Raw genomic sequence first — 23943 nt, forward strand, 5'->3', positions numbered from 1 at the left:
AGCGATCTGCACGTGCAGGGTGATTGTGAAAGCCCGGCGCGGGATTGGCCGAGCGGTATCTACTCGACACGCAGCCCCGGGTGGGTCTCGGCCCCAGTGGAGTCATCCCTCCCCATGGGTTCACGGAACTCAGGAAAGGGCTTCCGGTTCCGGTCCCTCACAGTGCCATCCGGAACAGCCTCTGTCTACCCCTTCTTGCTGCCCGACTTACTGCCCCTTCTCGCTCCTTCTTGCTGCCCTACTTGCCAGCCTTAGCCAGCTCCGCCAGGTCCCTCATCACCTTCAACTCAGCCAAGTCCTCTTCCCTCTCGACGCCCAGCATGCGGGCTGTCACAGCATGATACCCGTCCTTGCCATTCTCCAGATCCATAAAGTGCCCGCGCTCACTGTACACCAGCTCGCCGTGGCGCGTGGCATCCGCCATGAGCACGGCGACGGAGCGCGCCGGCACATCGGCGGCCTGGAAGCTGTCCGGGCCCACCGCGGCGATGATCTCGGGACTCATGATGCCCGTGTCGGTCCACGAGGGCGCGATGGCGTTGACGCGGATGCGCAGCGGGTGCAGCTGTGGCGCCAGCGAACGCATGAGCCCGAATACGGCGTGCTTTGCTGATGCTGCGGGGTGTCAGGGGGCGCTGAGGGTAGTGGTGTGCTTACTGTAGTCTGTGGCGGGGAAGCGTGTGAAGCTCGACGCAGACGCGGTGATCACGATGCTCCCGCCGGTGGGGTTTTGGCGAATGTGGTGGATGGCGAGCTTGACGGTGTACAGGCAGCCCAGGAGGTTGACGTTGATGGTTCGGAGATTTGGGGGGAGTAGGTCTCCGCTGGCATCCACGTCTTCCTCCAGCAGTGAGATTGTTGGCGCGATGCCGGCGTTGGCGAAGACATGGTCGATCTTGCCGTACTCCTTCTGCGCTGCTCTGAACCTACAACACCGGTGAGTCCAAAACACGAGATCGATGAGGTAACGCTCACAGTTCGAGCTGCTGCTTCCAGTCCGTCACGTCGACTTTTGAGAATGGCACCGAGTTCGCTTCCGGCTCGGGCAGCGGGTTGAGATCAGCGGCATAGACCTTGCCGCCGTGCTTGATGATGCGGCGCAGCGTTGCGAGGCCAATGCCGGACGATGCACCTATGGATGTGAGCGCGAACATGCAACAGTGACTGAATATTAACACACCAGTGATGACAACCACTTGATCCTTGATGTGATCAAGATCGCTGTCAGATATGGTAAAGCTTGTCATGTTGGTTGTGGTGAATGTATCACGTGCCGTATGCCACGACGCAGGTTGTATGCTGTAGAGATGTCTGCGGATCAGCTCAATCTGTAACGTATGATGCACAGCAGATTTAAATACTTCGAGAGTCGAGCTGTTGTAGTACCCCTCGAGTAAGTTCGGATGTATTACCCCGCTCTAGCGTGTATGCCGACCGAGGAGCTATGCAGGAACCCAGCTGCACCTGTACTGCATGTCGAGAGACGGAGATGGCAAGACAATAAATTCGCACCTGAAACGGGACATGCCAGTTCGCTACCTACTTGCTGTGGTAGTGTGAATGCCTTGACTGCCCAATCGTCTGCAAATCCTGTGCCTGAATAGGCATCTGCACCTGATATCACTACATCCTTCACGTGAAGCCAGTCGTCGCCAGGGTATCAATCGTATTCAGCTCGCTCGGAGCGGCGTGACATCGCTCGGAGTGCCTTTGCCGACCACAGACAACTGGGCTCTGCGCAGCACATGACCGTCCACTGAGCGCCACCGCTCGCTCTCCGCCGCTGGGCGTCTATTCTCATGGTATCCTCGCACTCTCAGGCGTTGCTGTTGCCGCCGCCGCCCCTGCCACGGCCACGGCCGCGTCCGCGCGTGCCCCTGCCGCCCCGGTCGCCGCGGTGGTCGCCTCTCGAATGCATGCCGCCGCGGCCGCCGCGCTGGGCCTGGTCCTTGAGCTGCTGCTCCTTGACGACCTCGATGATCTCGTCGGGCACGCGCAGGTACTTGATCTGGGGCTGTCAGCGCCGCGCTTGCAGGGACCGGCGCACTCACTGTGCTGCCGCGCACGTAGATCTCCGGCAGCCGCATGAACTTGTCGCCGTCGGCGCTGGTCTGCACCACCTCTCGTAATGTCAGGTTCATCCATGTGTCGCAGTTGACCAGCAGCCCGTTGAGCGTCTCGCCGCTCTTGAGCTCGACCAGCATCGGGTGGCCCGTCGCGGCCGTGAGGAGGCCCAGTGGGAGCTGCATTGCGTCAGTATGGCGTGGTGCCATGCGAGAAGAACGTGGCGGACCATGTTGGAAATGTGGGCGCGTGGGTCGTGTGGAGGTGAGGTACTGCGGTGCAGTGGCTGCAGTTATAGTCGCGCGCCAATGGAGGGCTGTGGTGTTTGCAGGTCAATCGCAGTGTTGTCGAGGTTGTGGAGCGTGGGCTTGGCACTCAGCCCTACACCTCGCAGTCGATCACTTAAGTGCAGACTACCCCGTAAGGCGAGGGCAGAAGCTCTACATCACGAGACCATTCTTGCAATCACATCACGTTAAGGTTCGAGGCGCATTTCGTCCGCCGTGATGATCGATGATCGATGATGGCACGGGACGCCTGAACCGGTGGAAGCGTGGAGAAGAAGCGTCGAAGAAGCTGCCAGATGGCTTCAGTGAGCGCTCAGTGCTCAGTGCCAGTGCTGCACTTTTCGAGCGCAGAACGCATGTTCAGTCCTGGCCAAATCCTCCCTGTTTCGACCCATGACACGCACGGCACCATACCTCGACTTAATTGTGGCTGAGCACCGGCGCTGACATCGATACGGGTTTCTTAAAGCTCCGCATAGCCGCGTCTGCCTGATCCTCAAGAACTGGGACGCTCCCGTTCACGAGCACCAGCGTCGCCCTGTTGTCCGCGGCTGCGTCGTAGCTTTCTCTTCTCGCTCGTTTGTTCTTATCATGCGCTCCTTCAGGTCCAAGGTGCTGTCGGCCGTGGCGTGCGTGCCCGCGGTCCTCGCTGCAGCGCTACCCGCCCGTGGGGACGTCGCTCGCCCGTACAGCGAGCCAGTGCAGCTGGGTACGCTCCACTTTATACCGCCTCTGCGGCGTTGCTGAGTTACTAGACTTCCAACAAAACTACGCGCGTGCAACCTTCAGCGTGCCTTTTGGCCAAGCGCACACGGACCAGGATGACGAGTCCCTGGTGAGGCCCGCTCCAGGCGCCCACCTGAGTACGCAAGCTGACGGCCTCAGGTCTTGAACTTTACTGCCCACTCGCACGACGCGGCGTGTGGTTCTGCTAACATCACTATCAACGGCGTGCCGCTGCCTCAGGAATGGGAAGGTGATCACGCTTCTGGCTCGGGCTCGTATCAGTACTCCAGCCTTGACCTCCAGGATGAACAGCCTCAGCGCGACTTGGGCCTTGCGTGGAACTCGACCTGTCTTCACGGCAGCGCGGCGGCGGACGAGGCTGCCCAGATTCTGACCGTCAACATCAAGTCGATTGACGGCGTGCCCATCAACACACCCGCTGGCTTTACCATCTCGTTCAGGCAAAACACATCACCGCCTGCACTTCTCAGGCTAGAGACGGTGCCTGATCTTACACCCGAGCTGACCGACGTCTGGCGCGACCCCCCGGTGCAACTGCGGCTCGTCACTGGCCCTGCACCATCTCTTGAAGACGAGATCCGCGAGCTGCGGGCGCTGCAAGCCGAGCTCGAGGCTATCCAGAAAGCAGTCGCCACCAAGAAGCAGCACATCAACTCGCAGATCCGCAAGGAGGCCAAGTGCTTCACCGCGGACCTCAAGCAGTGCGACAGCCTCTCGTGCGTGCTCAAGACCGTCGCCGGCAAAGCCCACGGCGCATGGCGCATGGTGTACCTCCGGCTACACACCGACCCCGAAACCGACACCATGGGCCGCCCCGAGGTCTTCGCCTCCGCCCACCTCGCCTCCCAGCGCTACGGCAGTATCAACGTCGCATCCGACGTCGGGACCGACGTCGGTCCAACCACCGGCTCAACCGAGGCCGTCGAGGCCGCCCAACCCACCCCCCGCCCCTACGAAGCCACCCTCCCCCCACGCCCCCAGCAGCGCCAACCGCCCTACATCATCGCCCTCGAAATCGCCCTCGGCGTACTCTGCTGCGGCTGCCTAACCGCCCTAATCCGGCACAAATGCGCCAGCCTACGGACCCGCACCGAGCGGCTCGCAGACCACGAAGAGCGACAGAACACGCGCGCGTACAAGCGGGCAGCGCGGCGGCACGCGTGGCGCGCCTGGTGGCGCGGCACCGGCGCACGCAGGGACGCTGCGCGCACCGCGGACTACGAGGAGAAGCGCGCGCTGATCGCGGACCAGGAGGGCGTGCTGGAGGACGCGATGCAGGAGGAGATTCGGCAGCTAAGGGTCGCGCATGGGGTGGTGCATGATATCATCCGCGCCGAGGAGGGGCGCACGGCTAATCCTCCTCTTGGTTCTGTGGGGCACGCGCGGTGTACGTGCCAACAACGGCAGCAGCGCACGCGTGGCAACTCGGCGGCGTCGACGCACCCGCCCACCAGTATCCCCGAGGCGCCGTCGCGCCCCTCGTCGCGCGCGGATAGTCTGCCTAGTTACCGGTCGCGCGCGAGCGAGCCGCCGTCGTACGAGGCCGAGCTGGCGTCGTCGTTTATGGCATCTCCGTATGTCGCGGCGGCGGGTGGTGCGGCGGGGTCGTACACAGCGGGCTCGTACGTAGCAAACGGGTTCGCGAGCTACGACACCACCACACGCTACGCTCCCAGCGAGTCCGGGCGCTGGACGCCCGACAGCAGCGTCGTGGACGTGAGTCCGCGGCCCAGCGCGGAGACGCTGCGGTGGCCGGTTAGTGTGTTCACCGTTGATAGCGAGGGGGAGAGCGAGAGTGAGGGGGAGGCGTAGAGGCGACGTACAGTATGAGCAAGGCTCGACGTACAGTACAATCAGGACTCGACGCGCAGTACAGTCGCTGGGCCTGGCGACCTTGGCGTCTGCATTGTCAAGGCCCGCATTCTCATTCACATTTCCATTCACATCCAGCGTTTCCTTCCATTTCGGCGTTTGACGGGCGTATGGCGGTTTCTTGGTCTGGAGTACGGAGCCCTTTTGACAGGCGCTTGGGGCACTGCGCCGCTTAATGGGTTATCGAGCCCCGTGTATAGTACACTATATACATGCATATACATGCATACATACACACACATACATGCATACGCATAGCATCGGTGTTGTCTGGCAGCACGTAGATGCTAGGTATAGACATACGGTTGTGATCACGTGATGCGAGCCGTGACCACGTGACGCCAACCACAACTGCGTCCATCCGACTTCAACACCACTGCATTTACGAGACTCCAACGCACTGCAAGCGTACCCACATTCGTATTTTACATCTATCTACCCTCCACATCGTCACTCTATCATACACCCCCCCTAACTCACCTACCGCCTGCGCAAATACCAGTTAAACGCCAACTGCCCCGTCTCGACATGGAACGGCGTCGGCACCTCAGCCAGCCCCGGCCGCGCGACAGGGTGCCGGAGATACACCGCAGCGCAGATATTCTGGTTCACTTCCAAGTAGCGCGGGATGAAGGCGAACGCGCTGAAGTAGTCGCGCGGGCGCCAGGGGGTCGCAAAGGGCGCGGACGCGTTGCGCGCGTTCCAGGCGCTGGTGTGCGTGGTTTCGAGCGTGAGCTTGTCGAAGGCGGCGCGCAATTTTGCTTGGTCGGCGGCGGGGAAGAGGGGTTCGGGCGCGTCTGCGGCGGCGGGGGATGCAGATGCGGCCGGGGCCAGGCGGCCGGCGAGCTGGGTCTTGAGGAAGTCGAACTGCGTGTCGAGTGTTGAGAGGGACTCCGGGCTGGCTGTCCGCCACAGGCTGATGGCGCGGCGGATCGCCTGGCGCAGCGCGCGGAACTTTTGCTTGTCCTTTGCGCCGACGTCTTCGCTCAGCACGGATTCCACGTCGGCCATCAGCGTCTGCAGGTGCTTCTTGAGGTCGGCGGGGGAGGGCTCGGCGACGGCGGGGACGGCGGCGGCGGGCGGCGGAGGGCGGGTTGGGCCGGCGGCGTCGCGGGCCTCGGCGCGGGCGGCGCCCTTTTCCTTTGCGACGCGGCGGGCGGTGGACGAGCGCTGCTTCGGGGCGCCGGTGGCGAACATGACGCTCGCGGGGTCGACCTGGAAGACGTCGCCCGGGTTGAGCATGTAGCCGGGGTAGACCATCTTCTTGCCGTTGACGGTGACCAAGCCGTGGACGCAGAACTGGCGGGCCTGGCGCACGCTGCTGGCGAAGAGGGCGCGGAACACGGCCGTGTCGAGGCGGCGCTCCAGCGGGAAGAAGGTCATCTGCATGTACGGGGTCATGGGCGGCGCGCGCTGCTTGGCCGTGGCGTCGGCGCCGGTGCCTCTGCCGGCGGCCTGCTCGCTGCCGTCAAAGGCGGCCAGGTACTTGTGGTCCATGGGCACGACGGCGGGGGCGGTGCGCTGGAACATGCGCGCCCACTTCTTCTCGCGGATCTGCTCGCCGTGGTACGCACGTGTGGCCGCCTTGGCCGTCCACTTCTGCTGGAAGTATGTGCGTGCGAAGTGGCTGGGCGGCCGCAGCTGCGACAGGCTGTACAGCGTCCAGCGCGACATGTCCTGGCGCACTTTCTGGGGCTGTTAGCACCGACAACAGTGTCGTAGCCGTGAATTGATACGTACCAGCTTCTTCAGCGAGTGGAATCTGGGCTTCTTCCTCATGGCGGCGATGGGGGTGATGGAGCGACGTCGAGCCCAGCTACTACGGACGTCCGCAGAAAGTATGGACGTCCGGGCGGTGAGATTCTGCCGCGCCGCAAAATGAAATTCACGCACGCGCCCGCCCCGTCGCCCACTCACCACCGCAACCATGGCCGACTCTGTTGATACCGCTGCTGCGCCCGCGCCCGCTGCGCCAGAAGCTGCCGCCCCTGCTGCCGCCGCCGCGCAGAATGACGGCGAGGAGATCCTCAACCTCAATGGCGCCGACAAGAGCGACCGCCGCGATGACCGCGACCGCGCTGGAGGCCGCGGCGGGCGGGGTGGCCGTGGACGCGGTCGCGGCGGCCCTCGCGGCGGTCGCGGCGGCTTCAAGAACCGCTCGTCAGTGCTGTCCCCCCTCATGCTACTCCTTCTAACCCCCGCAGCCGCACCAACGAGTTCGAGGACCTGCCCGAGACCGACGACCCCGTCGAGATCCGCAACCAGGTCGAGTTCTACTTCTCCACACACAACCTGATCACCGACGAGCACCTGTTCCGCGAGCTCGACGGCCCCAAGAACCGCCCCGTCGCCATCAAGCACATCGCCGAGTTCAAGCGCATGCGCCGCTTCCAGCCCTACAGCGCCGTCGTCGCCGCCCTGCGCGAGAGCAGCGACCTGGTTGTGGTAGATGACGGCGCCTACAGCGGCCCCGGCAACGAGGCCGTCAAGCGCAAGGAGCCCATCGCCGTGCCCGCCAAGGACGAGGACGAGACCAGCCCGCCCACCACCGCCGACCTGTTCTTCCGCCTGCAGCGCGCCTCGTCCAACGACCTCGGCCGCAGCGCCTACGTCAAGGGCTTCGCCGGCGCCGAGGCCGGCCAGATTGCCCTCGAGCAGTTCTTCCGCCCCTTCGGCGCCGTCATGGTGCGCAAGCGCCGCGAGGCCGACGGCACCTTCAAGGGCAGCGTCTTCGTCGAGTTCGACTCGGAGGACTCGCAGAAGCAGTTCCTGGCCCTCGACCCGGCGCCGACCTTCAACGACAACGCCCTGTCCTCCATGGGCAAGCGCGAGTACTCCGAGATGAAGTGCAAGGAGAAGGGCATCAAGCCCGAGTGGGAGCGCACCGACTCCGACCGCCGCGACCGCCGCGACAACCGCTCCGACAACCGCGGGCGCGGACGCGGCGGCCGCGGTGGACGTGGTGGCCGTGGTGGACGAGGAGGCCGCGACCGCGACGACCGCAACGGCCGCCGCGGCGACCGCAGCGGCTCCGTCGACGGCAGCGACTGGAAAGACCGCCGCGACCGCTTCCAGAGCGGCAAGCCCGACCAGCCCGAGGCCGAGGCCAAGGCGCCCAAGGAGATCGAGCGCGACGCGCACGGCGTGCCCGTCGTGCAGGACACCAGCAACAAGCGCAAGGCGGGCGACGACGCGGGCGGCGACGACAAGAAGGCCAAGCTGGAGATCAAGGAGGACGCGTGAGCGGCCCTGGTCACGTGTGGCTTTTGCATACCCGGCGTTTGGTTTCGTTAAGTATTGTGCTGGAAAAGTTATGTTCTCGTGGGGCGCTGTCGCTGTAAGTTCGGCTGGCGGCTGGCTATACTATGCCCAAAGATGCCCGCAATACACGTGTCCCGCACCTATTCTCCGGTCTGATGTGCCGTGTCTCGTACTGCATCCGTAGACTTCGTGATGGTTTGTTTGCGTGGAGTCCTCACCTACGCAGACCATAACCCAGACGTTTATTCGCCATGTCACGTGCCTGTCCGTCATACTCCACACTGCACAGGTATCTCCCCAACGACGCCCGTTCCCCCCACCCAACCTCCAGCACGCGCACCAACCCCCCTTTCCCCGCTATTTTCAATCCCTACCCAGATACGTCTCTAACCTACCCACTGTCTAGCTGCGGTTACTCTATTCTTTCACCAACGCAGTCATTGTTTCGTATACTATGCATACTGTGCTATAACGTTCTCTGCGCAACACCGTGAGACATGTGTCCAGTACGTTCAACGTATCGCCAGCGAGCGGTTTAAAGAACGGCGTCAGGTGCTTCGTAGTGTGTAGACTACGCAGAGCTTCTGGCCTTGAGCGTTGGAAGGGTGGTGCGAGGCTGCACGTGACCAACTAAACGGGACCAACCGATACAGCCGATAAAACCACATGTACTGTGTAGGTATTCCTCCGTCTGATAGCTCACGGGTAACCATCAAGAGTTTGGCCAATCCAGAACAGCTGCACCACTCTCCTCGAGCTTTTGACTTGCTGGATGCATGCCGCGCCGGCACACTGTACTGTATTAGCCCGACGTGTCCCCCTCCCCTGTACATGTGCCCGATGTATACACAGGTCTGTAGACGCACACGCCGCTGATCGTTCCTCGTTTCAAGCTTTCGTGCATCTGCATGTGCATGCACTGTGCTGTCGTTTCAGCCGTGCGGTGCTCCGGGGCACCTGCACATAGGTGGGCAAGTATTGTATCGCGTGACTCAGCACGCGTCACGATCACAGCCACAGCCTTGTCGGCGCGCGAGTGGCAGCAGGACGTTCGAGCGCGCAGCGGACCTTAGCCCTACCCATCCACCACGCGCACACTCCCATGTGTCCTCATCACATGACCTGTCCTCGAAGCGCAGACTCGACGTTAGACGTCGTTGCAACGTTCCGCGCCAAGCTAGCACCGCCCGCCCGGCTGGCCCCAGACAGCTAGCCAACCAGCTAATCCCGCCTAGCGCCCGCACTCGACGACGTCGCCGCAACCAGCACTCACCACACCATGCATAGCTACGCTTACCGTACCATACAATGTACAGACACGCATGCAGCCTGAATCCTGCGTCCTGCGTGCCCAATGCGTTCCGTAGGTGCGGTACGCGGGATTAGACAGCCTGCAGTGTACATACCCTGCACACCACATCACAGCACTGTATATTACAATATTGAATACCACTGTACTGTGGATCCCGAGCTCGGCGACTGCAGAGTCCCCCCGCTGCGCCACAGCCTTGCACGCCTGTCGCCCGTCACGTCTGCAGTCTGCAGTCTGCAGGGTGAGCGAGCCCCTGCAAGACCTCTGCAAGACCCCTGCGAAGCACCCTGCAAACCCCCCGGGCACCAAAACACACGCCCGGGGTCCCCCTGCCACCTGCGGAGAAAATCAATGACCTTCAATCCTGCCGAGCATTGGGGGCCGCTTTTTGGGGGCCGCGCAGCTCTTGTTTGGGGGCCGCGGGGGGTCGTCGGGCTGGGCGCGCGGCGGGGAGGGCGCTGAGAGGAGGGATGGGGGCTTGGTGCGTGCTTGGGGCATGCTGGGGGGTGGGTTTGGGGATGGGGGCACTCGGGGAACGGGCTGAGCCTGGCTGGTTGACGGGCGTGCGGCTGGAGATTGACGGGATTAATATTAGCATTAGCCCGGTTGGGGTGGTTCGGCATCGTTCGTTTTTCTCGTGCTCGTTTCTCGTTCGTTTCTCGCGCTCGTGTGCACCACCGTCCTGGTCGACACGACACGACACGCTCGAGTCCAGCTGCCCACACCACCATGCGCAACGCCCTCGCGCTCCCCGCGCTCCTCGCGCTCGCCTCCTGCGCCGCGGCCGCGAGCCAGATCGCACTCTTCACCGACACCAACTGCCAGGACTCGTTCAAGGGCCTCGAGGGCCCCAACGGCTACCCGAATGGCAGCTGCACCGACTTCCGCCGCAGTGGGACGTACGGCAGCCTGCAGGTGGTCGGGCTGGACGCGGGGTGCGGCGGTACGGCGGCTCACACGCATGCAACACACGTTATTAACGGTGCGGTATAGTGACGATCTACATGGCCGACCCCGATACAACGATTTGCGGCGGCTTTCAGGAGGAGATTCAGCTGGGGGACTGCTGGAATAGTACGTTTGCGTACTATAGTATTGATATGTGCGATCCGCCGTCGTCCACGTCCTCGTCAACTGCCACCGCTACCGCCACCTCCACATCGACATCCACCCCCTCCGCCTCCGGCTCCGGCACCCCCCGCGCCCTCATCGGTGGCCTAGCAGGCGGCCTCGGCGCCGCCCTCGTCCTCCTGCTCCTCGCCCTCTGGCTCCTGGCACGGCGCAAACGCGCCCGCAAAGCGGCGGCCCAGGCGGCCGACGCACAGCGCGGCGACTACGCCGAGGTCGCGCTGACGCCGGCGCGCAGCGAGATGGGCGCGCCGCCGCGGTACGAGATGGGGGGTGCGGGCGCGAAGGGGGTGTGGGCGCATCGGGCGGCGGAGGTGGAGCAGCCGGTTGCGGAGTTGGGGGGGACGGGGGTCGAGAGGCATGAGTTGGGGCGGGGGGAGGGGCGGGCGTGAAGGTGGAGAGGGGTGCTTGGGGCGGGTGTGCGCGGCGGGGTGGGGAGTGTGGTGGGTTGGCGCTGGGGGTGGCGTGCGTCGTGTGCTGCGTTGGGCGTCCTTGTCGCTGTGTCGTGCGCGTCGTGCACCTCCCTCGCTCGCTGCGTGCCTTCCTCGCCCCACACATCCTCGCTCGCTGTGTGCCTTCCTCGCCCACACCTCCCTGTCAAAAGCATAAAGAAGAAATACCCAACATCACGGTGCGCTCGCACAGCTCAGTCCTCGTCTTATGCGCTGCGTTATTGCTCACTTCGTTGCGCACTGCTTGCCTTGTCCGCTGTCTCTCCTTCCCTCGCTTCGTCTCTGCGACATGAAAAGCAAAAAGATCAAAAATGCATAAATGACACGAGTGGGGTTCGAACCCACGCACATTACTGTAGTAGAGATCTAAGCGCTGCAGGGCGCGGCTTAAATCTACCGCCTTAGACCACTCGGCCATCGTGTCTGGATTGGTGCAATTGTGTTCTTTGCGGGGTAAAGCGTTTATAATGTGCCGTTTGTGGGAGGCACGACGGAGACGAGGTCGTGTGTACCGGTACATCTGTATGGGCTCCCATAAAGGATCAGAGCGGAGTCTGCTGCGTGGTAGGCTGGGCTTCGCTGGCGGGGAGTCTTGTTCGAAGGAAAATGCTGCACACTCGCCCTCCTCAACACCACTAAAATACATCGCGGTGTGTGCCAGCTTTAAAGACGACGCGAGCAGTCCGCCAGTCAGCGTCGATGCACCGCACAGTGGCTTGTAGCTGTGGCACACTAGCGGGCTCCGCAATGTCCGCACTTCACACCTCACTCCTCACTCCACACCCTCCCACGAGACACCGCGCCACTCAACGCGAGCGCCACGCCGGACTTGCAGTCTCGCACCGCCTGTAACCGCTGACGTTCATGCAAATAGTAATGCTCACAGCACCCAACTCCGAGTGCTGTGACACAGCGCGCAAGGCGTCCCGCCGTTGCCATGGCGCGGGTTTGCGTCGGGGATGTAGTCTGCGTCGCACCCGGAGTCTACTAATTCCAGTCTCTGCGTGAGTAGTGAGTCGCTTTGTATCCGCTTCGTTGCTTCTCCGCTTCGTCTTCTCCACTCGTCTTCTCCGCTCGTCTTCTCCACTTCGTCGTACTTCTCCGTGTCTTCTCCAACCCGCCATGTCGTCTGCGCTGTCGTTCCAGATCGCTGCTGCGCTGCTGCAGTGGGCCAACGCCGCGTGCTCCACATCTACACCTACACCTGCACCCACGCCTGACGCCGAGATCGAAATGGAGATGCGGGTTGAAATAGAGGCGGAGACGCGGCCGCGCAGACCGGCGCCGCGCCGCTCGACGTCGTCGTCGGCGTCTATTCCCACTTCTCGCCACGCGCTCCCCACCCGTTCGCGCGCCGGCAGTCCGGAGTGCTCGCCGCTGCTGGGCGGGAAGAGGCAGGCGCAGCAGAATTGGGGAGATGCGCAGGGTGCGTGTTGGTGCGAGGGGGCTGCGCTGCCGAGGGTTGTGTTTCCGATGCTGGGCTCGGCGTGAGGTTGGCATGGATATGCGTAGACGAGGTCTTTTGGTAAGGCTGTGTGCTGGATCGGTGATGCAGGGGTGCTGACATGTTTGTGTAGTTGTTTGGATTGTTCTGGATGTACTTTGTTGTAAACACGCCATTCTGGTGCGCGATACGTCCGGTTACACTGGACCGCGGAGACGTAAAGATTGCGAGCTCAGAGTGAAGATGGATTTCTGCACGCGCGAGCGAAGGCTGTTACCTAAACACTTTTTGGGGCTTTCGTACACCTGAGAGGGACGCGGAGGAGGAACGTCAACTCGTGCAATCTCCAATTTTTCAAGATATGTCAACACTTAACGATCACGAAGACCGAGGCCGTGTATAGGCGCTCGTAGCCTATCTAGAAACAGGAGCTCTGGTGTCTAGAGACAGCATTATCACATTCTGGAGAGACACAACAACTATAACACTAAAGCTACCATAATAGCTAAGACTAAGCGCGTTAAACTTGACTAGGAACTGTGGAACTATACCTAAGCAGGCAACTACTGTAAAGCTATCACTTTGGCCCTGTAAATAGACTAACGCTGATTCTGGCCAGATTTAGAAGGCCGCGCAGTATTACGATCGCAAGATAGAGTTTCCTCAAGCACACAATCAAACTTGAATATTCAGTCTCGTTGGCGCTGCAGTTGCAGCAACTAATCAGAACGTATTAATCATGAGTTCTAACCATGGAATGTCTAGTGTCAGTGTGTTGGGAAGTGCATTAGCGCCGGCTTCTGGAGCCTATATCACGTGCGTAAGCATAGCAGGCTCATTTCGCTTCGTTTGAGCCTGTCTCTCTCCTCACCCTCTGCGAGCTCCACAGATATTCTGTCGCAACGCAACAACTTCGCGTCTACGATGGGTCTGCCACCGCCTACGTCAATCTTTGAGCGAACGGGATACGCGATTGGTGTCGCTATCGCTAGCATCAAAACCGAAGGGTGGCTTAAACGCTATGGGATTTCAAGGATAGATCACTGGAAGGCTACACTTTGCGTCACGTGCGCTAAAGCTCTGCGTTTCAATGGGTCGCGTATACTGCATGATTTAGACGAAACGATCGAACAATCACTCGAGACATGTCCACTTTGCGCTATAGCGGAATTCTTCTGCTCACTGCACCAGAATAACTTCGAAAGAGTTACGTTGAATCTTGTTGAAAACCCCGGGATGAAGTGCCGGTTGAGTCTGCGCTTTACAACCGGCAGCTATGTCAAGACCGAGGTCATCGAGGGAGCGAAGATCAAGTGTAAGCAACAACTAATCAGGCTTACACAGCCACTGACAGTTTTGATCGACAGATAGCCCTTTGTCTTCGCACAAGTTCAGTGCCCCGGCGCCCAGTACTCTGTCTTCAGAGTCGATAGGCTTCTTGAAGCAGCAGTTGCAGACATGCCTCAAACGCCACCCAGAATGCCTATCAGCATCAAACGTACCACCAAGTCGTCTGTTGCAGGTGGAGCTTACAGCCAACTCTATACAAGACCCCAATAGCACCATACACCTCGTGGACGGAAGCGCAGCAGTTGGTGGTTCATATGTCACGCTTTCGCACTGTTGGGGTAAAGCAAATTTCAAGCAACTGACTTCAACAACGGAGTTTGAACTACGCGCAGGACTAACTTCACAAGCGCTACCCAAAACCTTCCAAGACGCAATTTACGTCTGTCAACAACTTGGTCAGCAGTATCTTTGGATCGATTCTCTGTGCATCCGCCAGGATGATCCCGAAGACTGGGATCGGGAAGCAGCGAAAATGCATCTTGTGTACGCAAACGCGGTTTTCAATATCGCCGCTACAGGCGCCGCTAACTCGTCTGTTGGCTTGTCCTTCCAAAGAAACCCTCTTGCTCATCAGCCTTTCTGCGTCCACACTGGGACTGGAGGACATGATCGGTGGCTTTTCTTACCAGATTGGTCCGATCACACCATATTAGAGAGTCCGCTCAATCGAAGAGCATGGGTATCGCAAGAGCGTTTTCTGTCTAATCGGATCATGCACTTCACCACCGCAGGCCTTTACTGGGAGTGCAGAAGATCTAGAGCCAGCGACCTGCGCCCAACTCATGGACCTCTAGGCGGCTGGTTCAACTTCTCCTCATTTTCTGCGCTGAGGGTCCTTCTCGACTACTTCAGTTTCAGAGGGAAATCAATTGCGTCTCTGAATAGAAAAGAGAGTTGACTCCTTTACTCAAGCTGGGAAATGTTGGTCATCGCGTATACCCTATGTGGACTAACTCAAGAAGGAGACAAGCTGATAGCTTTCAACGGAATAGCTCGGTGGATGGAAGAGAATGTAGAAGCAGCTATGACATGTGGTATGTGGGAGCAATATATCGTTCGAGAATTGCAGTGGGAGGTATGTAATCAGAACAATCGTGTGGAAGCACCTCTTGTCCAGGAATGGAGGGCACCCAGCTGGAGTTGGGCAAGTGGCGATCACCACTTGACCAAGTATACGTTTACTGGATCACACGGGAGGGTGTGTCCACAGTCTTCAGAAACTGCCGAGGTGACGAGCTTGAATGCAGAGACACTGCCGACCGGCAAGGTGGTAAGCGCTACTTTGACACTACGTGGGGAAGCCACACGTGTCACCGTACGCATCGAAAAGTATGACTGGAAGAAGGGTTTGCCAGCGGTGGTAGTCAGCGCCATCTCAGAGTATCGTATCGACAGCCGATGCTTCGTCTTCGACCGACTACCAGCGTTTCCATACGAAGAGGAGCTTACCTTGGTTGCGTTGTCGAAGTGTCATTGTGTAGTGGATGACTACTGGCCCGAGACTGATGGAATACATAGTGGCGCCGAGTATCCTAGGCCGGTACTTGCAGTACTGATGCTACGTCGATTGCCCACTACTTCTGTATCTTATAGCCGCGTTGGTATGCTTCGGCTCGCAGGCGACGAATGTCAGATGTATGATGAGAACAAGTCTTCACATGCGGAGGAGTTAGTGTTAGTGTGAGAGTTTTGCCGATTACACGTAGAAGCTAGACCACTACATTATGACTCGAATCCAGTTGAGTGTCAACCAATCGGCGAGTTTGCTTTCTTGTCGACTTTGTTACATGCGCAGCTGTGCACGCCTGATATGTATAATGTATGATTTGGTGTCTGAAATGTGTCTGCAGTGATTACACTCGGCGATCCGGTAGAAGTTTGGGCTGTGCAGGGTCGGAGCGATGTCTGCAGAGCGTTCCAGGAACAATGGATTCAGACGAAATGTCGCGACGGGGGAACTGGTGGGCAGGGACTTTCTAGTGCATACAGAACCTTCAGTCAGTCAAGACAAGAAAATGCCGTAGAAGCCAAAAGCAGTAGGCACAGAACTGTCCACGCCCAGGGACCATGATTCTAGGGCCATGATATTCGAATTCAGCTTTGAGCTAGCAGTGCCGGGAAACTACATTGCACATCTAGAGTACTCATCAATGATACGTATATGCACTTGATTCATTGTAAGTTCTGATGAAAAGAGACCCTGGAGCTTTGTTGATGCTTGTAAAATACGCAGACCCCCACAACCATGGAACAGAGATGTGCTTATAGGCAGTAGGAGCCTCTGACTGGCTATAGGAGTCTGGTTGGACGTCTTGCAGGGCAACAATGTGGGAATTGACGATAGGATGATTTGCTACTTACTACCATGGTAGGTATCTACATCATGTGATCTGCTCAATGGCTGTAGGGATCTGCACAAATCGCCAACGATTATACCGTATCAGCCCTGCGATAGTAATGGGCGTCGGTGTCTTGCCCGCGAAATGAGCCTCGATCAATCGGCATTGTGCCACTCAGCTTACCAATGAACTAAAGAATGTACCGGGAGGAAAGCGGAACAGTGCAAAAGGGACGTCATGGTTGCGAAGAGTACCGCAGACAGTAAGACGGGTTTCCGCTGCAGGATCATACTAAATAGGATGGCCAGAGATTTGAGAAGTGGAGAATCGTGGAAAGGAGATGGATCTATTGAGACGGCAGTGCAGTGTTTTGCAACTTGTACGGGTCTGCCGGTACTGGTCTTCCATCACTTCTGCACATTTAATGGGTGACAACGTGTGTTCTGGCCGTGATGTATGATGTGGCTGTAGTGGACGCTCATCAGGATGTATTGATACTGTGATTTTGATGCTACTCATCCCCCTTTTGCTTTTTGAACTGAATAGCACAAACTAAAGACAATACACGAACAACTCAACCGTAAGATGATTTGTGTGATTATGTACTGAATCTTGGGCAGACTTTCTTTGAATGGCCAATTGCAAGTAACTTCTGCACGAACTGGCTGATGAACCCGCCCATCTGGCAGAGTCACATCCAGAAGTGATGCGCTGAGGGAGTTAAAGGCGTCATGTCTGCTTCAATAAAGCATACATGTCGATCTGGGATGCTGGCTCACTGTAGATTAGCTGACATGACGTAAATCCTGCGTGTAGTTCGCCCTAGCAACGGTCCGAAGAGGGTAATGTGCCATTATCCCGAGAAAGAGTGACGAATATGCGCGGATGTGCTGCAGAGCAGACTTACAGTGTCCGCAAGTATCGCGGGGCTGACGAAGTGATGCGGTATTATGCCGACTGGCGTAAGCAATGTGGGTACTGGACACAGGGGTACGGCTAATTCTGACAAGCGTACATTAGGCTAACAAAACCTTGTTTCAAACAGAGATTCTGCCACCAACTGCTCTGTGCAGAGATGTTATTCTGGGAACAATCAAATTTTGCTCGCCAGCCACTAGACTGCTTACACCTGACGCCATAGAAGATCGCTCCCCTCTCGATATCCCGATTTTCCGACTCAAGACCTTGGCTTGTTCGTGCTTGTATTTACGGCTACGAGGACAGTCGACTTGAATTACTGGAATGGTCTTGTAGCGCGTACATCAAGATACCTGGTAGAGATAGAACATATTTCGAGAGGGGCGATGGCTGATGGCAAAACACTCGGTGGCAGCAAATTAGCATACCTAGGTGGTTAATGTGTAGATGCAATTATGTGAGCACCGCGACTCGATCAGTAAGCATCTATTAAGCCTGAACAATGTCAAGCCTAGTGAACGGGCTGGCGTTCCGGTCTCTTTCTTAAACCTTGAAGGTGCAGTATGCTTATATACTGTAGAAGCAAACTGCTAATTCATGAGCACCTATAGACACTGTCTGTGATACTGTTGTGCTAGCAACCTTACAAGAGTAGGCATGCTTGCTTCTGCTCCTGGTGGACATCTAGTGCCGAGAGTACTCACAAATCTCAGCCGTCAGCTCTTGACAGGCTGATAAGCCAAAAGATCATTGCGAACGTATTTGAAGCGATTCCCCGGGTATTGCAGCCTTGTCGTAACGTCTATCGAGTTCAATGGTGGCGTGATGGCCGAGTTCGTTTTGCAGGAGCGCTAAGACTATAGTGGCGCCAGCGCAGAGATCCTTCCACGCGTCGCGGTGGATCTCGACACCATTACACATCATAACAATGGCTGATAGAGGCTTTCATTCCAATTGGTGGAGGAAGACTATCAGACATGGTCAAATTTCCCGCGTGTTTGTAGCTATAGCTATAGGCTGTATGCAGTAGGCGGCAAGCACGATGCACTCCATCGGTGGGGCAATCCTGACGTAGAGTACCTCAGACCTCTGTTGGTACGCCAGAATAGCAGCCATTGATCGATTTAATCCCAGTGCTCGTTGTAAGCTTCACGCAAGAAACAGCTTACTCAGACCTAACGGTACCCAAGTAGTCTCTGCCATCCTTGCGAGGGATGACTCCGATGCTGGTGGCTCCCGTCATTTGACGGGCTATTGTATGGATATTATGCTTGTCACAAAGTCTCAACTATAGAATTGTATATTGTATAGCAGCGCATCCCTCCTGTTGAAATTTAATCGCATTTCTCGCGCACAACAAACGCGATGCTAAGGGTTTCAAAGAGGCCAAAATGTGGTTTAAAGCCTGCATGGCCTGAAACCTGCTTTTCTATGACTCAGATGTACTTCGAGATGCCTTGGCACATGTCCAGAGCCAACACCTCCACGGCTGCCTTTTTTAGATGCACTCTCGTCGCAATGCCTCCCGGATATCATCCATTGTCTCCTTGAGACGCGGCGCACGCGGTCTTTCGTCACTTTTAGAAACGAACATGAGATCGAGCAGCGATGTTGAACTAGCGCTGTCCAATAGTCCTTTCGTTGCGGCCCCGCGAGGCGGCGAGGGCGAGATAGCACTGACACCCAGCACCTCTTCAATGCGCTCCAACATACGCGTGCTGAGCTGAATCAGAATGTCAATCTGCAATTCTTTGCGCTCACAGAGATTGAAACCTCCAATCGTGAGGCCAGGCATTATGCTCGGAAATGTGCGCGCTTCCGATGTGAGACTAGTATAGATTCGCCTGAAGATTGCGTCGTAGGTACGTAAAAGCCACATGTAACAGGTGAGAATGGTAAAAGTTGTAGGAATGTCGAGTGGCAAAGTGTGGGTGGAAGGGGAAGCTGTGCTACGGTGATCTTTATCGCGGGCAGCACTTGAGGCGGACGAAAAAAGTGCGTGTGCCATTGCGTCATCTGACAAGCTGTTCTTTTCTGTCGTTATAAGAGGATCGAGCTCACCAGAGTCCCAGAAGTCGGAGTAAGAGCACTCTGAGTTTGCGGGTGAAGACGGTTTGGGCTGTTTCGGAGCGATCAAACCTCGCAGGGTGCTGAGAATATCAAGAAACAGTTGCGAACTCTCAAGGACTTGGCCAATGGCGTTTTTGGGTAATGTTGAGGACGAACCTCCCGAGAGGTGTGTGTTGTAGGACAGGATGTCGACGAGTGAATCGAGATTGCCATCGTCATTGACAGTTTTCATAAGCCTCGTGCACAAGTCGGATAGGCAATTTAGACACTCTCCAGGCGTGTTCATTGTCGGTAGGCGGGGAGAGCTTGCAATGGAGAATGCGGATTGTCCAGAGCTCGGGTTCCCACTGCCCGACAGATTTCCATCGGTGGGATTGCCCTCCGATTGAGTGGCTGAAGGTATGTCCAAACATATCCCAAAGTCGACTGCACCGCCATTGAAGGGATGCACCATCTTCGTCAGACTGGTATCCAGGTTAAATGGCCCATTGCCTAGTTGGCCAAGAGAAAGAGAGTCATTGCCATTCGAACGAGAGATCCCGTCATTCGCACTTGGACCATTCGTGAATGCGGGTTGATATCGACTTGACTCAGAATTATGGACCCCAGAATCGAATTGTTTGTATGGAGGGTCAACGGATCTTCGTTTGCCAGGTCTTACCAATGACTCCGGAAAGAAAGAACCTCGCGGCTCTACATTTGCCATCTCTTCAAATCTGGTCTGTTCTTGATTGCTTCTATTCTCGCTCCTTGTCGGTGGCCTTGTAAAGCTCGCATTGGCAGAGTAGCCGGCTGAAGTCCTTGGAAAGATGTTCTGTTGAGTCTGCTTATGAGGCGAGTTTGATGATACTGGAGCGTTTCGGGCCATCGAGTCACTCGTAAGTCTTCTCCGCGGGTAGTCACCCTTGACGCATTCAGCACCCGCTTTGAGGCACCGGTCGCACGGGGTAAGTGATTCGTCTCCTGGGCCTTGGCTTCTTGACGAAACTTCCCTCACGCACCGCAGCTTTTGTCCTCGACAGCGGTCGCATGCACTCCGTCTAGATATCTCCGAATTCATGTTCGGAATCTTTGTGCAACGTAGGGCAAAAGCAGTGATGAAGATGATTGTACAAGCCTCTGCTAAGAATTATCAACCTGGTAGCGTTTTGTGATATACCTATGTAGGCCCTGGGATCTCGGTTCGAAATGCTTACATCTTGCTACAATACCTACCTAATCAGGTACCCCGGGAGTAGAAACAGCTTTTGGACCAGTATGCAGAGCCCTGTTCGTTGACATGCAGATCCATTAGGCGTCCCATATTCTGGTACGTCTCGGACCATCAGATGTTGTATGTGGAAAAAGGTGACGATGCTCTGCAGGATCAATGTCGCAAGAACTCCGCACCTCCGCAGGACCACTCGCCTCCGCCCAAAAAACCCGCAGAATATCCCCCACGCCTGCATACGTGTGGACCTTCAATGCAAGATGATTGATCATGAATGGTATCTAGATGAACAATAGTTTGACCCAATGCTTCGGAGACCGCATAAAGGGAGTCAAGGAATACGCTTTTTGCCGACCAATGAAGACGGTCAATATACCGCTCAGCTTAGTAACATTAAATATCTCCTCTGATAGATATACGAGGTCGCTCTTTCTACGCCGTTATCTGGAACGGAGATGCAACGAAGAGCTCTAACTAGCCGCGAATATGTGGTCCAATATTCTGTAAGGTAACACCGTGGAGACCAGCTACTCAAGATACGACTCGTAAGTTCCGGCTGCAGAAAAACTTGGTCGATATGGTTACTCTGCTTATGATGGTCTGCAAGCTCTAACAATCACTGTACCGAACGAACAATAGACTGTCTAGACGTGAATAAAATTACGGTAGGCTGCTAGTACAAGATCTCTTCATCTAATCAAATGCTGACCGTGTGCATCGAAGGACTGCATTCGTCAAAGTCGAATCCTTCTTCGTCACCACTGCGAGATGTAAGCGCCAACCCTTAGCACTGCTGACTACAGCGGCCCGCACCGCCCTAACGTCGCACTAGAGTCGTTCACAGCGTGCGTGCATGGGTCAATTTGAAACAGTAGTTGAATGGAGCCTAGCGCTCGTTAGCTCGACGCATGTAAGAACGGGAGGGCCGCGGTACGGGCTGAGGATGCCGACTCCCGAATCCGGCAAATCGGCTGCAAAGAACCTTTTGACAAAGTATCTAAGCAGAATCAAGATTACATAATCTGTTTGTCATATAGATCATTATAATATTCGAGTATACATATGTAGTAGCTGATTCTTGCTCTACACCATTGTCACTATCTATTATTTAGTATGTGTTTATGAGAGGTAAAGGTTCGTGACCGCGAAAATTAAAGAGGGGGCTTACAGTAACGTGCGATGCCGATAGGATCGCATTTAACCAGTCGGTGCCATCATCGGTTCAGCGAAGCCGCACCCCCTGTTCGGCTTCAGTCAATGACAGAACAGGGAAGGTAGTACGGCGATTCGGTGACAGCCCCGAGTCCCCGACTTGTAGCAAAACCGACCAAGTAAGCATTTGATGCCAGACAATAGGAAAACGCGAATCTCTACTGCATCTATCATTTGCTGGGAGGGAGCTGAGCAGTATGCGCAAAGACCTGGTGTACCCGATTTGGAAACAACCATCGTTTGGTATCGCTTGAGGAGATAGCCTGCAGATACGCAAAGGAAACATGTTATAGACAAATTATCAAGTGATGCGAAATCTTCCAAGTTACTAATCGCTTGTTGGCGGTGATTAGACGCAAAATTATCCTTGGGTATTGATGGTGACACGAGACAGCTACAGTCTCGCATCACCTCTCCGTACATATCGTTCCACTCTTAATACCTCACAACCCTTGCTTCTCACAGATTCTGCGGATCTCGCCCCAAGTCTGCACCTGCAGCTTCTTGCCTTGCTCATTGGTGACCATCTCGCCAGGACTGCTGGAAATTAGCTGCTTTCTGTAATGGGACATTGGTCGGGAAGACTTGCTCATCAAAGTGATCATTAGACCAGAATTGGTTGTGGCCGGTCTTGCCGAGGAGCGAACCGCTGACCAATTCGCGGCCTCCTTGCTCAGCTGTACGTCCGACCAACATCTGTGTCAACTTTGTCGGTACAGCGAGATACCATGGGAAATCCCGTCCAAGATCGGTGATACAATAGCCGGGACAAGCAACGTTGATGAAGACATCGGTTTGTCCTTGAGCATCTCTAGAAAAGTCGTCGACAAGCCCTTGTCGTATGTACTGAGTGACTAATTTAACCACTCCATACGTCTTTCCAGCGTTGAAAGAGGCAGGATCGTTGAGCTTGTCGATCAACGATTGGCCAGCTTTGAGCTCAACGTCTGCGGCTGTGACATACTTGCTTGCAAAGCTGCCAGTGATGGTAAGCTGGCCTGGCACACCCTTTGACGCATTGCTCTTCAGCTTGGGAAGTAACAACATCGCGAGATAGGCCGTTGATAGGATGTTGACCTGCAGGGCTGCCTCGTACCCAGTTTTCTCGTTCTTGACGAATCTTGGTGGGGCAACACCCGCGTTCAACACTGCAATTTGAATCTCGTCGTATCTGCTGGTGACCTCAGCTGCGAACGCCTTGACAGAAGCCCAGTCGCCCATATCAAGCTTGAGAACATCAATTTGTTCTGCTCTACAGCCCGTCTGTGTGATGATAGTGCGCTTTGCTTCTTCGCCCTTTGAGGGAGTTCGCACAGCGAGGATCACTTTAGAAGCGCCGTTGGCAGCGAACTTGGTGGCGGCGGGTAGGCCGATTCCTGTATTTGAGCCTGTGACGATCACGGTCTTTCCCGCGAAAGATAACTTTGTATCTTTGGGCGGATTCTGCTTGGCCCATTTCATCGCCGCCATCTGTCCGGTGACAGAAGCAGGCGGGCCGGAGCCGATAAGTGATCGAAGTTCAGCTTCGGTCGCCATGATGTGGTGTGATCGCAGATGAGCAAAAGTGCGGACAAGTAAATAAGAGATGAAAGAAGAGGAGAAGTTAATGCACTTCAGTATGCTTGAGAGTAGGTTTTATAAGAAACGCATGAAGGGAGTCGCAAGGCTGGACAAGCAATGAGGGCGCGACTGCTAATCCGCTTTCAGTCTGTCGGAACTCCGCAATGCTAGAACGGAGGACCATCGGCAGAAACATTGACAAGGAATTACTATCGTCTACCTGGCCTAACGTTAATTGAAAATTCCCTTTTCTGAAAATCACGAAATTAGTAAGATTTTCTACATCGATGCGGTTCTGGTGCCACGTGTATTGCGTTTCATTTTGTTTTGCCACATAGATAACAGCCGCAATGCTCGAGCTATGCCATCTCCGCTCTCCTGAACACCTAAAAATAGGAATGGCAGCAGGCAACCGTTCACATGCATGTAAGAGCCTCCTCCTGTGACCTGATGTCGAGCTATCGAAAAGACTCGGTCCTGTACGCCTGTCGTTTGGCGGTAACTAAGAAGAAGGGGTGTGGGGGCTCTGGAACTTTAGGACCGTCCGTAATGGTCTGAGTCCTCAATGGGAAGCATGGACACGACTATAATCTTACGATAGCTCTCGATACTGCCTGGATCCTGTGCTAGTGTTGGGCCTTAAAGTCAGCCTTTCACTCCTTCATCCAAGCAGTTCTACTGATTCCTTCTTGCTAGCAGCGTTGTGGCTATGCGCCA

General features: G+C 56.5%; 11 protein-coding genes and 1 non-coding gene across 12 annotated transcripts; 6 read left to right on the forward strand and 6 right to left on the reverse strand.

Moving 5' to 3' along the window:
- Nucleotides 1-238: 238 nt before the first annotated feature.
- Nucleotides 239-1247, reverse strand: C7974DRAFT_310563 (uncharacterized protein; the record flags this gene model as incomplete). Its single annotated transcript, XM_046138278.1, has 4 exons — nt 239-615; nt 658-926; nt 976-1132; nt 1181-1247. 4 exons carry the CDS (start codon nt 1245-1247, stop codon nt 239-241), a joined length of 870 nt encoding a protein of 289 aa, XP_045997479.1.
- Nucleotides 1248-1894: 647 nt separating this feature from the next.
- On the reverse strand, nt 1895-2204 carry C7974DRAFT_280333 (uncharacterized protein; the record flags this gene model as incomplete). The annotated part of the gene is made up of 2 exons (XM_046137584.1): nt 1895-2008; nt 2052-2204. Coding segments are annotated over 2 exons (267 nt in total), but the record flags the coding sequence as incomplete, so codon positions are not given.
- A 641-nt stretch (nt 2205-2845) lies between these two features.
- On the forward strand, nt 2846-4974 carry C7974DRAFT_191269 (uncharacterized protein). Its single transcript, XM_046136606.1, has 3 exons — nt 2846-3060; nt 3107-3186; nt 3237-4974. Exons 1-3 carry the CDS (start codon nt 2943-2945, stop codon nt 4908-4910), a joined length of 1872 nt encoding a protein of 623 aa, XP_045997481.1. The 5' UTR covers nt 2846-2942; the 3' UTR covers nt 4911-4974.
- A 395-nt stretch (nt 4975-5369) lies between these two features.
- Nucleotides 5370-6888, reverse strand: C7974DRAFT_336418 (uncharacterized protein). Its single transcript, XM_046139191.1, has 2 exons — nt 6711-6888; nt 5370-6659 (listed from the first exon to the last, which is right to left on the reverse strand). Exons 1-2 carry the CDS (start codon nt 6747-6749, stop codon nt 5451-5453), a joined length of 1248 nt encoding a protein of 415 aa, XP_045997482.1. The 5' UTR covers nt 6750-6888; the 3' UTR covers nt 5370-5450.
- A 1-nt stretch (nt 6889) lies between these two features.
- Nucleotides 6890-8213, forward strand: C7974DRAFT_359674 (RNA-binding La domain-containing protein; the record flags this gene model as incomplete). The annotated part of the gene is made up of 2 exons (XM_046139670.1): nt 6890-7130; nt 7175-8213. Exons 1-2 carry the CDS (start codon nt 6898-6900, stop codon nt 8211-8213), a joined length of 1272 nt encoding a protein of 423 aa, XP_045997483.1. The 5' UTR covers nt 6890-6897.
- Nucleotides 8214-10143: 1930 nt separating this feature from the next.
- Nucleotides 10144-11063, forward strand: C7974DRAFT_472440 (uncharacterized protein; the record flags this gene model as incomplete). The annotated part of the gene is made up of 2 exons (XM_046146539.1): nt 10144-10486; nt 10537-11063. The coding sequence occupies exons 1-2, from the start codon at nt 10273-10275 to the stop codon at nt 11061-11063; spliced, it is 741 nt and encodes a 246-aa protein (XP_045997484.1). The 5' UTR covers nt 10144-10272.
- A 380-nt stretch (nt 11064-11443) lies between these two features.
- On the reverse strand, nt 11444-11547 carry C7974DRAFT_t74. The gene has a single exon. It is a non-coding gene; the product is annotated as a tRNA-Leu (tRNA).
- Nucleotides 11548-11898: 351 nt separating this feature from the next.
- On the forward strand, nt 11899-12944 carry C7974DRAFT_191473 (uncharacterized protein). The gene is made up of 2 exons (XM_046136607.1): nt 11899-12648; nt 12701-12944. Exon 1 carries the CDS (start codon nt 12246-12248, stop codon nt 12612-12614), a length of 369 nt encoding a protein of 122 aa, XP_045997485.1. The 5' UTR covers nt 11899-12245; the 3' UTR covers nt 12615-12648; nt 12701-12944.
- A 486-nt stretch (nt 12945-13430) lies between these two features.
- C7974DRAFT_191489 (heterokaryon incompatibility protein-domain-containing protein) lies at nt 13431-14944 on the forward strand. The gene is made up of 2 exons (XM_046136608.1): nt 13431-13882; nt 13935-14944. The coding sequence occupies exons 1-2, from the start codon at nt 13492-13494 to the stop codon at nt 14813-14815; spliced, it is 1272 nt and encodes a 423-aa protein (XP_045997486.1). The 5' UTR covers nt 13431-13491; the 3' UTR covers nt 14816-14944.
- Nucleotides 14681-15671, forward strand: C7974DRAFT_191494 (uncharacterized protein). Its single transcript, XM_046136609.1, has one exon. It carries the CDS (start codon nt 14837-14839, stop codon nt 15599-15601), a length of 765 nt encoding a protein of 254 aa, XP_045997487.1. The 5' UTR covers nt 14681-14836; the 3' UTR covers nt 15602-15671.
- Nucleotides 15672-18672: 3001 nt separating this feature from the next.
- C7974DRAFT_413488 (uncharacterized protein) lies at nt 18673-19698 on the reverse strand (the record flags this gene model as incomplete). Its single annotated transcript, XM_046143733.1, has 1 exon — nt 18673-19698. The coding sequence occupies one exon, from the start codon at nt 19696-19698 to the stop codon at nt 18673-18675; it is 1026 nt and encodes a 341-aa protein (XP_045997488.1).
- A 2320-nt stretch (nt 19699-22018) lies between these two features.
- On the reverse strand, nt 22019-23487 carry C7974DRAFT_191547 (uncharacterized protein). The gene is made up of 2 exons (XM_046136610.1): nt 22256-23487; nt 22019-22203 (listed from the first exon to the last, which is right to left on the reverse strand). Exons 1-2 carry the CDS (start codon nt 23200-23202, stop codon nt 22110-22112), a joined length of 1041 nt encoding a protein of 346 aa, XP_045997489.1. The 5' UTR covers nt 23203-23487; the 3' UTR covers nt 22019-22109.
- Between the last annotated feature and the right edge of the window lie 456 nt (nt 23488-23943).

The sequence above is a fragment of the Boeremia exigua genome (assembly GCF_020726555.1).
Source record: "Boeremia exigua strain MPI-SDFR-AT-0100 chromosome Unknown C7974scaffold_6, whole genome shotgun sequence".
Taxonomy (NCBI): Eukaryota; Fungi; Ascomycota; class Dothideomycetes; order Pleosporales; family Didymellaceae; genus Boeremia; species Boeremia exigua.

What these genes read in the sequence shown, in the direction of transcription:
- C7974DRAFT_191269 (XM_046136606.1), top strand. Translation starts at nt 2,943, where the DNA reads ATGCGCTCCTTCAGGTCCAAGGTGCTGTCGGCCGTGGCGTGCGTGCCC. An exon ending in CAGCGAGCCAGTGCAGCTGG is followed by an intron (nt 3,061 to 3,106) that starts GTACGCTCCACT and finishes CTGAGTTACTAG; the next exon opens with ACTTCCAACAAAACTACGCG. An exon ending in ACCAGGATGACGAGTCCCTG is followed by an intron (nt 3,187 to 3,236) that starts GTGAGGCCCGCT and finishes TGACGGCCTCAG; the next exon opens with GTCTTGAACTTTACTGCCCA.
- C7974DRAFT_336418 (XM_046139191.1), bottom strand. Translation starts at nt 6,749, where the DNA reads ATGAGGAAGAAGCCCAGATTCCACTCGCTGAAGAAGCTG. An exon ending in TCCACTCGCTGAAGAAGCTG is followed by an intron (nt 6,660 to 6,710) that starts GTACGTATCAAT and finishes TAACAGCCCCAG; the next exon opens with AAAGTGCGCCAGGACATGTC.
- C7974DRAFT_191473 (XM_046136607.1), top strand. Translation starts at nt 12,246, where the DNA reads ATGTCGTCTGCGCTGTCGTTCCAGATCGCTGCTGCGCTGCTGCAGTGG.
- C7974DRAFT_191489 (XM_046136608.1), top strand. Translation starts at nt 13,492, where the DNA reads ATGGGTCTGCCACCGCCTACGTCAATCTTTGAGCGAACGGGATACGCG. An exon ending in CGAGGGAGCGAAGATCAAGT is followed by an intron (nt 13,883 to 13,934) that starts GTAAGCAACAAC and finishes TTTGATCGACAG; the next exon opens with ATAGCCCTTTGTCTTCGCAC.
- C7974DRAFT_191494 (XM_046136609.1), top strand. Translation starts at nt 14,837, where the DNA reads ATGTTGGTCATCGCGTATACCCTATGTGGACTAACTCAAGAAGGAGAC.
- C7974DRAFT_191547 (XM_046136610.1), bottom strand. Translation starts at nt 23,202, where the DNA reads ATGGCGACCGAAGCTGAACTTCGATCACTTATCGGCTCCGGCCCGCCT. An exon ending in TCTAATGATCACTTTGATGA is followed by an intron (nt 22,204 to 22,255) that starts GCAAGTCTTCCC and finishes AATTTCCAGCAG; the next exon opens with TCCTGGCGAGATGGTCACCA.